Here is a 15,387-nt window from a genome sequence, read left to right as displayed (position 1 = left end):
CTGGCAGCATCTGTTGGGAGAGAAAAGAGCTAACGTTGGAGTCCAGATGATCCTTTGTCAAAGCTCAAACTTTTGACGAAGGGTCATCTGGACTCGAAATGTTAGCTCTTTTCTCTCCCTACAGATGCTGCCAGACCTGCTGAAATGGATAGTTGAATATCTACAGTGCAGAAGGAGGTCATTCGGCTCATCGAGTCTGCACCGACCCTTTGAAAGACCACCCCACCTTGGCCCAATGCCCCACCCTATTTATGCAACCCCACCCTAAGGGGCAATTTATCATGGCCAATCCACCTAACCTGCACATCTTTGGACTGTGGGAGGAAACCGGAGCATCCGGAGGAAACCCACGCAGACACGGAGAGAAAGTGCAAACTCCACACAGTCACCAGAGGTTGGGTCCCTGGAGCTGAGGCAGCAGTGCTAACCACTGTTTCACCATGCCTCCCCACGTGGGTTTAAACCCGGGTGGGTCAAAGTTTAAAATGCATGCCATACAACAAAACTCAACAGGTCAAATACAGAAACAGTAGGTCCCAGGTTCTATCCCGGCTCTGGGTCACTGTCCGTGTGCAGTTTGAACATTCTCCCCGTGTTTGCGTGGGTTTGGCCCCGCAACCCAAAGATGTGCAGGGAAGGTGGATTGGCCACGCTAAATTGCCCCTTAATTGGAAAAAATGAATTGGGTACACTAAATTTATAAAACAAAATTTTTTTTTAAAATACAGAAACAGTACAAAATGCATTTACAGTGTCTTTAATGCAACAAATCATTCACAGGAGCATTCTAAAATACATGATGCTGAGCCGCATAAGACAACATTAAGACGACAGAGATGGGGAGGGTTGTAGAGGCTGGAGGAGGTTACTGTGGTGAGGAGGATTGTAGGGGCTGGAGGAGGTTACAGAGATGGGGAGGGTTGTAGGGGCTGGAGGAGGTTACAGAGATGGGGAGGGTTGTAGGGGCTGGAGGAGGTTAACAGTGATGGGGAGGGTTGTTAGGGCTGGAGGAGGTTAACAGTGATGGGGAGGGTTGTTAGGGCTGGAGGAGATTCCAGAGATAGGGAGGGTTGTTGGAGAGATTACAGAGATAGGGACATTGTTGGGGGAGGTTACAGAGATGGGGAGGGTTGTTGGAGGAGGTTACTGAGATAGCGAGGGATGTTGGGGGAGGTGTTGGGGCGGGTACAGAGATAGGGAGGGTTGTTCGGGAGGGTAGAGAGATAGGGAGGGTTGTTGGGGGAGGTTAGGGAGATAGGGACATTGTTGGGGGAGGTTACAGAGATAGAGAGGGTTGTTGGGGGAGGTTACAGAGATAGGGAGGGTTGTTGGGGGAGGTTACAGAGATAGGGAGGGTTGTTGGGGAGGTTACAGAGATAGAGAGGGTTGGTGGAAGAAGTTACAGATGTTGGGGCATTGAGGCCCTGGAGGAATTTGACAATAAGGATGTGAATTTGAAAAGTAGGATGTTGATTGACCAGGAGCTACTGTAGCTCAGCGAACACAAGGATGATAGGGGACTGGACTTGGTGGGACTTAGAGTATGAGCAGCTGAGCTGTGGACAATGGCAGGTTTATTGAAGGTAAAATATGGGAGTAAGACCTGTGATACCATTTCTTTGTGACTACTGGATCAATATGCTTGAACCCCTGACCTAACACCATTATGGGGACACCATCACATGGAAAGCAGCTCAAAGATAATACTGGTACCACCAGCAACCAGGAATTGCCAAGAAGTGCAGTCAACTTTTGAGGCTAGGAGCAAAAAAAGGGAAGCCTGCCTAATATGCACCTCATAAAGAGGGGCAAAATAACGTGCTGAGGTCAAACCAAAATTGGTGTAGATAAATGGTCAAAATAAATGCCTTCCTTGACTTTAAGAAAACATTCCGTTGATGCTTAAAGGATTTAATGGAAAGGATTTAAGCTTCCTTACAAACACTGCTGGACTTACCAGTTTGTCTCGAAGGCGTTCACCACGGATGAGAAAATCACTTCTCCCAGTGACCTCTGGCTGAGTGACCTTACAGACGCCAACCCGACTGAGACCACCTCCATCTTGCGGTAACCATCCAGAGTCATCCCTGGTCATAACCACAGCTTTGACACGTACAATGTAGCTGTCACTGCAAAGGAAAACCACAGTCAGTGAAGGTTCTGTTACACATGACCCAGAGCGCTCTGAACGCAAAAGAAACAGGTGTCTCTCTCATTTCGATTCGCTGCCGTTAGTTATCGAAAAATGGCAAATTGAATATTATTTTAAAATATCGATTCTAAAGATGTGGGAAGCACTGACAAAGTCATCATTTATTGTCCATCCCCAATTCCTCTTGAGAAGTCAGTGGTGAATTGCCGCCTCAACAACTGAATGGCAGTCAAGATTCAACCACATTGCTGTAGATCTGGAGTCACATGTAGGCCAGACTGGGTAAAGTCGACAGATTTCCTTCCCTCAAGGACATTGGTGAACCAGATGGGTTTTTACAACACATGGTAACCTGCACCACCCAATATTTAGCAATAAACAGTAATACAATGCAACCCCCCCCCCTCCCTGCCGATTACAGCAATTCAGGAATGCAGATCTTACTACCAAAGGTTAATTTGCACAAACATTGCTATCAATATTTGAAGCAGGTATAAAGTTTAAAATCTCCACCCTATGCAAAGATTACAAGAATGACAGGAACATATGTTATACTAGCAGGAACAAGGGTGCAGGAAACAGTATGTTGTTTCCAATGGTATTAGGCCCTGCCCACTGAAATCTTAGAAAAATGAAATTACAGACATCTTTGCAAAAACTCAACCATGCCACAATTAAAACACATCAATTTCACGTCCGCATGTTGGAGTTACGAATTAAGCCTTTTGTGTAACCTACAATACATTACTTTAGCACAATATGGTCTGGGATCTATGCTTGCTCTTCTCCCCTGTGTTTTATACTTAAGTGATATTGGATGGTGAGTCACTGGACCAATAGTAAAATGTTTCCTATCCATCAGGATTACCTTTAGAAATTAGGCCCTTTTTCTACATAAAATTATTTACAAGTCTTTCATGAGAAGGTGCTGCTAGTTTGTGATTAGTCATACAAAGTAAAATATCCAAAGTTCAATAGTTCACAGCTGAGATAGCACCAAAGGTGTTCGAAGCAATCTTTAAACTGGGAGGAGAGGCAAAGATATCGACAGATAGATATGCAGTAACCATGGCTGGGTTTGCAGGGTATATCCGTGCATGCAGTCAGGAGGTGCTGGGTATGATCAGCTCCCATGATTGCACAGCTTGCTAATTCCTGGTGTCCAGGCATGCACATAAGAGCAGCAACTTTGGCAAGGCAAGAAATTGGGCAGGCGATTGGAACCTCTACACTGTATCGCAACATTGACTGGGCATTAAAGGAGAGAAAATGGTAGCTGGAATATTTTCAAAACATTAAGAAATAGGAAGTCATTGACTCACTGCAAATTCATTTATTTGCTTGGCAGAAGGGGGAAAGATGGTGGAGTGTTACTGGATTAGTAATCCAGAGGCCAAGGCTAATGCTGTGGGGACATAGATTCAAATCCCACCACGGCAGCTGGTGGAATTTAAATGCATAGAATAAATCTGGAATATGAAGCTCGTCATCAGTAACAGCGACCAGGTAACCATTGTCGATTGCTGTAAAAACCCATCTGGTTCACTAATGTCCTTCAGGGCAGGAAATCTGCCGTACTCACCCGGTCTGGCCAACATGTTACTCCAGACCCTCAGCAATGTGGTTCCATCTGAAATAGTCTAGCAAATCCTCCGTTCTAGGGCAGTTAGGGATGGGCAACAAATATGTTTCTCTCAGCGACACCCACATCCCATGAAAGAATAAATAAAAAAGAAAATTGCATATGAATTTATTTTTCTATGTGGGGGGTAGGTTCAGTCAGTTTGTGGGTGACACCAAGATTGGCCGGGTGGTTAACAGTGAGGTTGAGTGTCTTGGGTTACAGGAAGATATAGACGGGATGGCCAAATGGGCAGATAAGTGGCAGGTGGAATTTAACCCTGAAAAGTGGGAGGTGATACACTTTGGAAGGAATAATTTGACAAGTAAGTACTCAATCTACGGCATGACACGAGAAACCTTTGAGGAACAAAGGGACCTTGTGTTTGTCCATCGATCTTTGAAGGCGGGCAGGTTAATAGGGCGGTGAAAAAGGCATCTCAAAAAACTTGCTTTGGAAACCGAGAAAGCAGGGAGGTCATGCTGGAGTTGTATAGAACTTTGGTGAGGCCACAGCTGGAGTACTGTGTGCAGTTCCTCTCACCGCATTATAGGAAGGATGTGATTGCACTGAATGGGGTGCAGAGAAAATTCACCAGGATGTTGTCTGGGATGGAACATTTAAGTTATGAAGAGTGGTTGGATAACCTTGGGTTGGAGCAGAGAAGACTGAGGGGCTACCTGATCAAGTAAAGAAGATTATGGGGGGCATGGGCGGGGTGGATAGGGAGCAGCTGTTCCCCTTGGTACACAAGTTCAAGGTGAATGGCAGGAGGTTGTAGGTGTGTGTGCTTGTGGAGAGGGGGGGGGGGGGGGGGGGGGGTCGGGGGGGGTGGAATGTGATGAAAATATAATTTTTTATAAACCCAGAGGGTGGTGACGGTCTGGAGCACTGCCTGGGAGGGAGGTGGAGGTGGGTTGTCTCACATCCTTTAAAAAATACCTGGATGAGCACTTGGCTCGTAATAACATTCAAGGCTGTGGGCCATGTGCTGGCAAATGGGATTAGGTGGGTAGGTCAGGTGTTTTTCATGTATCGGTGAAGACTCGATGGGTAAAAGAGTCTATTCTGCACTGTATGATTCTGTGATTCCTAATGCCCTTAAATTCCCGTTTAAAAAAAAAAGTTCTGCCTGGTACATTTCTTCTGGTGGGTCAGGTTTTGTGGTGTCATTCAGCTTGTAAGAAGTGAAGACAATTTGACTAAGAGAGGCGATCACCACAACGCAGATAGGAAGTGTCATTAAGCGTGGTGGTGGGTTTCTAACTACACTAGTCACCAAACCTCGCTACTCAGTAATCAGAGGAAAAAGAGACAAGGCTTAAATCACAGGAAATGGCCCAGCATGTAGAGAAGGGTTTAAACACCTTGGTGTGTGCAAGTTATGAGAACTGCAGACCAAAAGGCAAGTATTTTAGCAAGGTTGGAATCTGTATGTACCAAACACACACATACACTCCACTGCCCAAGTCTATCCAGACAGCTTAAGCACAACATTCAGGAGCCAAGGGTCCCAAATGTGCACACGGGCCAGTGCAGCCAGAACCATACAACTCACCAGCATGAAGTAACTAGACTGGACTTGATGTTAGCGGGTTCTCAGGTAGACAATATTGAGCACAAGCAGGCCACCATAAAATGCCGGTACCGGCACATAGTTGTGAGTTGTGCTTCATTTGGCAGCACTCTTACCCCGGAGTCAGAAGATTGCGAATTTAATGCCCATTCCAGAGACGTCAGTAAAAAAAATAGGCCGACACGCCAGTGCAGTATCGAGGGAATGCCACAGCTGTTGGAGGGTGACATGATAAACAGAGAGTCTGTCTGCCCTCCTAGGTGGATGTAAAGCATCCTCTGCCATTATGCTGATGAGGATCGGGAGAGTTATTCCTGGTGCCCTGGCCAACATTTATCCCTCAATCACAATCATCAAAACAAATGATCTGGCCATTACCGTATTGTTGTTTGTGAGAGCTTGCTGTGCACAAACTGGCTGTTGTATTTCCTACATTATTGATTGGCTGGTAAGGGTTTTGGGACAGGCCACGGTTGTGAAAGGTGCTATAGAAATGTAAATTCTTTCTTTCAAAGGGGTGAAGAAACAACATTGTTAAGACAGTTATTTCAAGCTACATTGTTGGCAGATGCTGGACTAACTCATAACCTAGTCCAAACTGCAAAGTCTCTTTTAATCATACCATGGGAGAGCGCTCGGTTAATAACTACAAAAGAGATTTCCTTAACCACAGCTAAACACAAAGCTTGTTGACCTTGGATGACCAATTCTGAAGGATAAAACATGAGGAATATAGGAAATGTAGTGGGAGTGTAAAAGGCAGATTAGAGGACACGATAAAATAGGAAAAGTTGAAGGAAATCACAAAATATAAATTTAGAGTACCCAATTCTTTTTTCCCAATTAAGGGGCAATTTAGTGTAGCCAATCCACCTACCCTGCACATCTTTGGATTGTGGGGCTGAGACCCACACATACATGGAGGGAATGTGCAAACTTCACACGGACAGTGACCCGGGGCGCATAATACTTTTTTAAAAAGTAAAACGATAATGAGAGACACACAGAAAGTGGCACAGAGGATGCAGGAGAGAACTGCACAAGGATGAAGGGAAAAGTCAAATTGTGAAGGATGAAGACATATTAAATATTTTGAAATAATGATGGAAAAGAAATGTTGGTGCATTAAAGCAATATGCAGAACAACAGATAAGAGGTAACTGCAGGAAAGGAATTAGTTCAGGACGTATCAACAGATCAAATTGGATACGTTCCAGGGCCTTATGGCATGCATCTTAAGACTGCTGAGTGATGCCAGTGAAAATATTGCTGTTATTGTTTAATCCTCCAATGTACAATTGTCGATTTAAAAATAAGACTATTTTTTTTAATCACAATTTGCCCCAGGGGTTTAAAAACATGATAGTCCAGTCTCTAGATGCACCCACACCATCACTCAAATATTAGACACAGATGAGGGGGGGAAAGCAATACAATTACAATTTATGACCGTTTCAGTCATCTTTCGTAGCAGGCCTGTAGTTTCTTAGTTATGTTGATACTTTAGTTGAAAGGTCTTGTAAAGTAGAGGAGTTCCAGCAAGCTATGAAGCCTCTTGTAATTGCCTTTCCAGTTGGTTTGTGCTCTGGTGAACTTGAAATTGGAACAGGTTGGGGAGAGTCCATCTCCCACCTTCAAAGGGGAGGTTGTTTAATACTTTGGTTGCTTAGCTGATGTGCAGCTGGTTCGATGGCTTTCGAATAGGTTCTGTCTCTAAGCAGCTTCCCAAATTTCTATTTTTATTTTTTTAAGACTACTAAATGATTTCCTCACTATTTGACTTAGACAACTTCAAAGTCCTTTTTCCAAAAAGGGGTTGCGTGTTGTCGTTTAACGTTTTGAAATTTGTCCAGTCTAGTTCGGATGAGACCATCATATTACAATGGAAGGTTGATGGGAATTCTTTCACATTCATCTAACACACATCGAGTTTCTATATTCCTTTTGTCCATGGTGAAACAACAGAAAGATGAGCTGGCTTGAATGTGAAAGCACTGTTGCTGATGGTCTACCTTTAAACAAAAGGGTGTGTGAATTCCCCGCATGGCTGTGAATATTCATATTTAATTAGGTATTTGCTTGAGATTTAGGTCTGTCTGGGGCTCACAAGTCAAATTTTCACATGACTTGCTGTTTGCTGATAAACTTTGCATTCAAAATTATTGCAATAATATATTGGAACATCACAAGATAACATTAGTAAATTAGTCAAGAACGATTAGCCTGATTTTGATAAAGGCAAGTTATAGTTGACAAATTAATTGATTTTTTTTCCTGAAGTGACTGATTGAAATGACAGAAAGTGCAACAGACATTTTATTTTCTTAATGGTGGAAGACTAGGTGCTGTGGAGGAGCAATTAGATTTGGGTGTCCATGTAGGCTAGTACAGATACCCAGGGACAAAAGGCCAACAGTATGTTGGCTTCTATTTCCAAGGGATTGTAATTCTGAACCAAGGAAGAAATGTTTCAGTAGTACAGGGCCTGGTTCATCTGGCGTAGCTGTGTTCAGCAGAGTGAAAGCAAAGATTAAAAATTAAATTATGACGACTTGTTCCATGATCTTGGTTTGTACTCCCTGGAGTTTAGGAGATTGAGAGCTGGTGATCAAATTGAGGTGCATTAAATGATAAAATAATTCGACAGCTCAGAAAAAGAGTCTATTTCCCCCATGGTACGGGGTGGGGGGGTTCAAACAAAGGGAAAATTAGCGTGGGGCAATTCCACAGGGACACCAGGAAGCACTCACCCTCCTACACAAACAGGGAATGGAAATTGGAATTCTCTTATCCATGTTGGGAATCATTTGAAATTTGCCAGATGAGGGGAAGGATATGGATCAAAGATGGGCAAATGGAGTTAAGATACACATCAGCAGTGATCTAAATAAGTGGTTGAAGAGGCTGGAGGGCTGGATGTCCTCCTCCTGTTCCTACACGCACTTACTTGCCACTTGAGAGATTAATGATTCTGTTGTTTTATTATGGCTTTTGGAGGGCCAGACTTTATAGAGAAGCTGCAAGTTATAGTTTCTCAGTCAATGCTGATTAGGGCCTTCCTACAATGCCCGAGGACAACATATTTGGTGTAAACAGCAGAATTATTTACAATGCTAACATTCTGCCAACAATAAAACCAGCCGTGCTACTCCCCTGTGGCAAATTGAATCAGCATCATATCAGTCAGTCATCAAGGAGGAGGGAGAGATTGGCTGATTGATGCTACACACAGGAAGGGAAGTTTGTGCGATCGATTGATTAACATGCCCTCAAGGACAGATGCCAAAAAGGAAAGGCTCCTTCCTCCCAGTTCCCCATGGTTTCACTGGTTCAGGAAGCAGCCACACCAAGTGGAGATTGTCTACTCTGTGAGGCCTGTATACCCAAATATCTCAAAACCTGCAAACTACCATAGCTAGGATAAGTAGATATTTAATTAAAATCAAGGACAGTCTTCCAGATAGTAATACATCAATGTGACCATTCAAACTATTTTAAAAACCACATGTTACAAGAAACTAAAAGTGAGGTCATTGCAACTGCTGTGGCATCAAATTGTTCCATTTTGGATGATACCAATTATTCTCATTTTATGAATGTTTGAAATGTGTCCACTCAAAGAAAGGGTTGGAGGGCAGAAAGTAAAGGCTGGGTGTACAAGAAACTTTCTCAGACTAAAAGGATGTTGTAGGAATCTGTAGCGGAGTCACTTTTATGAGACACACTAATGACTGGAGTTTCAGAATTTATGGGACAATATTATAGGACATGCACTGAGGAGACCCATTCCCTTGCTGGGAGATGGTGGGGTTTGGGGAGAAGATGGGAAAGTGTGGTTAGGATGTTAAAAGAGAGACTGCAGAGGACTTCAGGAAGCCAGACAACAGCAGTTTGTATTTATATAGCACCTTTAATGAAGGCAAATGCCCCAAAGCATTTTACAGGAAGGTTATCACATTAAATTTGACACGTACCACAAAAGGCGGTATTAGGAGAGATGACCAAAAGCTTGGTCAAAGTGCTAGGCTTTAAGAAGTGCCTTAAAGGAGGAAAGAGAAGCAGAGAAGTTTTGGGTGGGAATTCCAGAACTTCGGGTTTGGTCGGCTAGAGATACAACCACCAATCAGAGAGGAATTAGAATTGGGGATGCGCAAGAGGCCAGAATTGGAGGAGTGCAGATGTTTTGGGGTTGTGGCGCTGCAGGTGGTGAGAGAGAGAGAGAGAGAGAGAGAGAGAGAGAGTGGTGAGTCTATGGAAGGATTTGTAAATAAGGATAAGATTTTTTTTAATCAAGGGGTTGCCAGACAGGAGGCCAATGTAGATTGGGGAGTACAGGATGATGGATGAATGGGACTTGATGAAAGTTAAGATATGGGCAGCAGAGTTTTGGATGAGCTCAACTATACGGAGGATGCAAGGTGCAAGCCCAGCTAGGAGAGCATTGGAATAGTCAAGAATTTTCCACCTACGGAAGGGGAGGCTTGGTTGATTCTGACATGAAGCACACTGTCGCCATTTACTTCTTGATGCAAGTGCTCGGAACTCATTCAACACTTTCAGAATTGACATTCAACCCAAACTGACGAAGTTCAGAATTGAGAAGTGATATTTTAATGCAACTCTAGATCACAAGCTTACAGCACAGAGATACAGGTGGTACAGTGGCTAGCACTGCTGCCTCACAGTGCCAGGGACCTGGGTTAGTTTCTGGCTTTGGGTGACTGTCTGTTTGGAGTTTCCTCTGGATGCTTCGGTTTCCTCCCACAGTCCAAAAACGTGCAAGTTAGGTGGATTGGCCATGATCAATGTACAGGGTTAAGAAGATTGGGCGGGGGGCCTCGGTAGAGTGTTCTTTTGGAGGGACTGTGCAGACTCAATGGACCAAATAGCCTCCTGCTAAAACGTAGGGATTCTATGGACGCAGCCACCTAACTCACTGTACCTCTCCTGAAAAGGTCACCAAAAGCTTACCCAAGTCGCCCAATTACCATTTAATTTCAAACATGTATCCACATTTCCTTTGGAACCCAGTGACAAATTCTCCTTGGCATTTCATTTTCTATTGCAGCTCAAGAAAATCTCTCCCAACATCCACCCTCGTGTTTTTGATCATTTTACATCCCATCGTTATTCTCTTGCTGGCAAACAATTTCAAACAACTCTAGTAGGTCTCAATTTAACCATTTCTGTCATCATGAAAAGACTTTGGTGTTGAGAAAGTTTGTAAATTACACCTTGCAAATGACCCTGACATTTTGCTCAAAGTAGCACATAATTAATAATCCATCATAAACCATATTTAAAAGGACCAAATAACAGGAAAATCAATGCATGATGAGTGGATACATCTCCAGATTTCAAATACAATTTATTTCAAAAAAATTTAGAGTATCCAATTCATTTTTCCAAATAAGGGTCAATTTAGCATGGTCAATCCACCTAGCCTGCACATCTTTTGGGCTGTGGGGGCGAAACTCACGCAGACACGGGGAGAATGTGCAAACTCCACACGGACAGTGGCCCAGGGCCGAGATCGAAAGCTGGGACCTCGGTGCCGTGAGGCAGCAAGGCTAACTACTGCGCCACCCTCAAATACAATTTTAAAGTAATATTTTAATCTCTATTTTTCTTCAATTTAAAACAAGCCCGCTAAAGAGCTGGCTTTTGAAGCAGACCAAGGCAGGCCAGCAGCACGGTTCAATTCCCGTACCAGCCTCCCCGAACAGGCGCCGGAATGTGGCGACTAGGGGCTTTTCACAGTAACTTCATTTGAAGCCTACTTGTGACAATAAGCGATTTTCATTCATTCATGTCATGTAAGTTCACAGTTGCAAATCCGATCATGGAATCTAAGGCGATAAATAGGGAACGATTCAGGTTCAGACTGTTTACTATCCATGAAATAAAAGAAAAAAGGATTACTGGCACATGTGTCCAAAGATCAACACAGCCCAGTTAATATCAAACGGACACTGCCGAAAAATACAGCCCGGTTAATGTCAAACCGACACCCGGTTAATATCAAACCGACATCGCTGAAACACAGCCCATCTAACATCAAACCGAGACCGCTGAAACACAGCCCGGTTATCAAACCAACACCGCTGAAACACAGCCTGGTTAACATCAAACCAACACCGTTGAAACACAGTCCGGTTAACATCAAACCAACACGGTGGAGAAACCCAGCCCGGTAAATGTCAAATTGACAATGTGGAGAAACACAGCCACTCACTGTTGAGAAACACAGCTGGTTAATATCAAAAGAACACTGTTGAGAAACACAGTGTCAAACCGACACTGTGGAGAAACACAGCCCGGTTAATGTCAAACCGACACTGTGGAGAAACACAGTCCAGTTAATGTCAAACCGACACTGTGGAGAAACACAGCCCGATTAATATCAAACCGACACTGCTGAAACACACAGCCCGGTTTATATCAAACCGACACTGCCTAAAAACATAGCCTGGTTAATATCAAACCGACGCTGCCAAAAATACACAGCCCAGTTAATATCAAACCGACCCTGCTGAAAATCACAGCACTGTTAATATCAAACCGACCCTGCTGAAAAACGCAGCACTGTTAATATCAAACCGACCCTGCTGAAAAACACAGCACTGTTAATATCAAACCGACCCTGCTGAAAAACGCAGCACTGTTAATATCAAACCGACCCTGCTGAAAAACGCAGCACTGTTAATATCAAACCGACCCTGCTGAAAATCACAGCACTGTTAATATCAAACCGACCCTGCTGAAAAACGCAGCACTGTTAATATCAAACTGATGCTGTTGAAAAATACAGCCCGATTAATATCAAACCGACCCTGCTGAAAAACACAGCACTGTTAATATCAAACCGACCCTGCTGAAAATCACAGCACTGTTAATATCAAACCGACCCTGCTGAAAAACACAGCACTGTTAATATCAAACCGACCCTGCTGAAAAACGCAGCACTGTTAATATCAAACCGACCCTGCTGAAAAACGCAGCACTGTTAATATCAAACCGACCCTGCTGAAAATCACAGCACTGTTAATATCAAACCGACCCTGCTGAAAAACGCAGCACTGTTAATATCAAACTGATGCTGTTGAAAAATACAGCCCGATTAATATCAAACCGACCCTGCTGAAAAACACAGCACTGTTAATATCAAACCGACCCTGCTGAAAATCACAGCACTGTTAATATCAAACCGACCCTGCTGAAAATCACAGCACTGTTAATATCAAACCGACCCTGCTGAAAAACACAGCACTTAATATCAAACCGACCCTGCTGAAAAACACAGCACTGTTAATATCAAACCGACCCTGCTGAAAAACACAGCACTGTTAATATCAAACCGACCCTGCTGAAAAACACAGCACTGTTAATATCAAACCGACCCTGCTGAAAATCACAGCACTGTTAATATCAAACCGACCCTGCTGAAAAACACAGCACTGTTAATATCAAACCGACCCTGCTGAAAAACACAGCACTTAATATCAAACCGACCCTGCTGAAAAACACAGCACTGTTAATATCAAACCGACCCTGCTGAAAAACACAGCACTGTTAATATCAAACCGACCCTGCTGAAAAACACAGCACTGTTAATATCAAACCGACCCTGCTGAAAAACGCAGCACTGTTAATATCAAACCGACCCTGCTGAAAATCACAGCACTGTTAATATCAAACCGACCCTGCTGAAAAACACAGCACTGTTAATATCAAACCGACCCTGCTGAAAAACACAGCACTGTTAATATCAAACCGACCCTGCTGAAAAACACAGCACTGTTAATATCAAACCGACCCTGCTGAAAAACGCAGCACTGTTAATATCAAACCGACCCTGCTGAAAAACACAGCACTGTTAATATCAAACCGACCCTGCTGAAAAACACAGCACTGTTAATATCAAACCGACCCTGCTGAAAAACACAGCACTGTTAATATCAAACCGACCCTGCTGAAAAACGCAGCACTGTTAATATCAAACCGACCCTGCTGAAAAACACAGCACTTAATATCAAACCGACCCTGCTGAAAAACACAGCACTGTTAATATCAAACCGACCCTGCTGAAAAACACAGCACTGTTAATATCAAACCGACCCTGCTGAAAAACACAGCACTGTTAATATCAAACCGACCCTGCTGAAAAACACAGCACTGTTAATATCAAACCGACCCTGCTGAAAAACACAGCACTGTTAATATCAAACCGACCCTGCTGAAAAACACAGCACTGTTAATATCAAACCGACCCTGCTGAAAAACACAGCACTGTTAATATCAAACCGACCCTGCTGAAAAACACAGCACTGTTAATATCAAACCGACCCTGCTGAAAAACACAGCACTGTTAATATCAAACCGACCCTGCTGAAAATCACAGCACTGTTAATATCAAACCGACCCTGCTGAAAAACACAGCACTGTTAATATCAAACCGACCCTGCTGAAAAACACAGCACTGTTAATATCAAACCGACCCTGCTGAAAAACACAGCACTGTTAATATCAAACCGACCCTGCTGAAAAACGCAGCACTGTTAATATCAAACCGACCCTGCTGAAAAACGCAGCACTGTTAATATCAAACCGACCCTGCTGAAAAACACAGCACTGTTAATATCAAACCGACCCTGCTGAAAAACGCAGCACTGTTAATATCAAACCGACCTTGCTGAAAAATACAGCACTGTTAATATCAAACCGACCCTGCTGAAAAACGCAGCACTGTTAATATCAAACCGACCCTGCTGAAAAACACAGCACTGTTAATATCAAACCGACCCTGCTGAAAAACGCAGCACTGTTAATATCAAACCGACCCTGCTGAAAAACACAGCACTGTTAATATCAAACCGACCCTGCTGAAAAACACAGCACTGTTAATATCAAACCGACCCTGCTGAAAAACGCAGCACTGTTAATATCAAACCGACCTTGCTGAAAAATACAGCACTGTTAATATCAAACCGACCCTGCTGAAAAACGCAGCACTGTTAATATCAAACTGATGCTGCTGAAAAATACAGCCCGATTAATATAAAACCGCCTTTCTTTGACCGACAATATGTGTCAACATCACTTCATAATGTCAAATCCTCCTTTCCGGAAATAGGGACTTTTATTTAATTTTGAAGTTTTAGTAAAGTCTGAGAAAATGTGTATACAAACATATGAATTAGGAGGAGGCCATCGAGTATGAATTAGAAGGCCATCGAGCTTGCCCCACCATTCAATAAGATCATGGATGATCTGATTCTAACCTCAACTTCACTTTCCCACTTATCACCCCCTTGTTAATCAAGATTCTCTCTAGCTCTGCCTTAAAAATATTCAAAGACTCTGCTTTTATTGTCTTTTAAGGTAGAGTCCCAGAGACGTATGGCTCTCAGAGAAACATTTTTCATCGTATCTGTCTTAAATGGCCGACACCTTATTTTTAAATAGTGACTGCCTTAAACATTGTAATTGAACCATTGAGCTTTTTTTTTGTTTGATAAAGGGCTTTATAAATGTGTAACATGCATCAAAATAAATAATTCGAAACCTTATTTGGACCAGAGAAGCTTCATGTTTTATACAAGGTTGGTTTTTCAAAAGTTAATTCAACCCATTGCTGCTGCCACTCATTCAGAATATCTTCGATGGCCCTAAGCTGTTGTCAATATTTGTACGGTTACTGCCTTAAATTAACTGCCAAAGTTCAAACAAACAATATAATGCACACAATGTACCTGCTTCGAACACTAAATTATTTTCAGTTCTCTTACAGCACAGAGAGAATCAGTGGTGTTGGTTATTGAAAACTATTGGCTTGTGGCCTGAAGCCATAATATAGATTATTACTAACCAGTACTGTCCTTATAAAGACAATTTTCACAACAAATTAACATGTGCATGGCTCGATAGAATATCGGGCCATTTTGTACAAAGTGTTGTTCACAATCCAGCATTCTGACAAAAACCTGATGATCAGTTCTATAGAATAAATCAAGTATGTCAACTCTTGTGCAACATTGA

At 43.0% G+C, this 15,387-nt stretch overlaps 1 protein-coding gene across 1 annotated transcript in view; it reads right to left on the bottom strand.

The window, feature by feature from the left end:
• spred2b (sprouty related EVH1 domain containing 2b) overlaps positions 1–15,387 on the bottom strand; it is a 175,207-nt gene that overhangs the window by 136,395 nt on the left and 23,425 nt on the right. Inside the window, exon 2 of the mRNA XM_072506950.1 lies at positions 1,958–2,129. Within this exon, the coding sequence (XP_072363051.1) occupies positions 1,958–2,129 (172 nt within the window). The remainder of the gene's footprint in view (positions 1–1,957; positions 2,130–15,387) is intronic.

Source organism: Scyliorhinus torazame, chromosome 1 (genome assembly GCF_047496885.1).
Source record: "Scyliorhinus torazame isolate Kashiwa2021f chromosome 1, sScyTor2.1, whole genome shotgun sequence".
Classification (NCBI taxonomy): Eukaryota; Metazoa; Chordata; class Chondrichthyes; order Carcharhiniformes; family Scyliorhinidae; genus Scyliorhinus; species Scyliorhinus torazame.
This window is presented reverse-complemented; position numbering and strand designations above follow the sequence as displayed.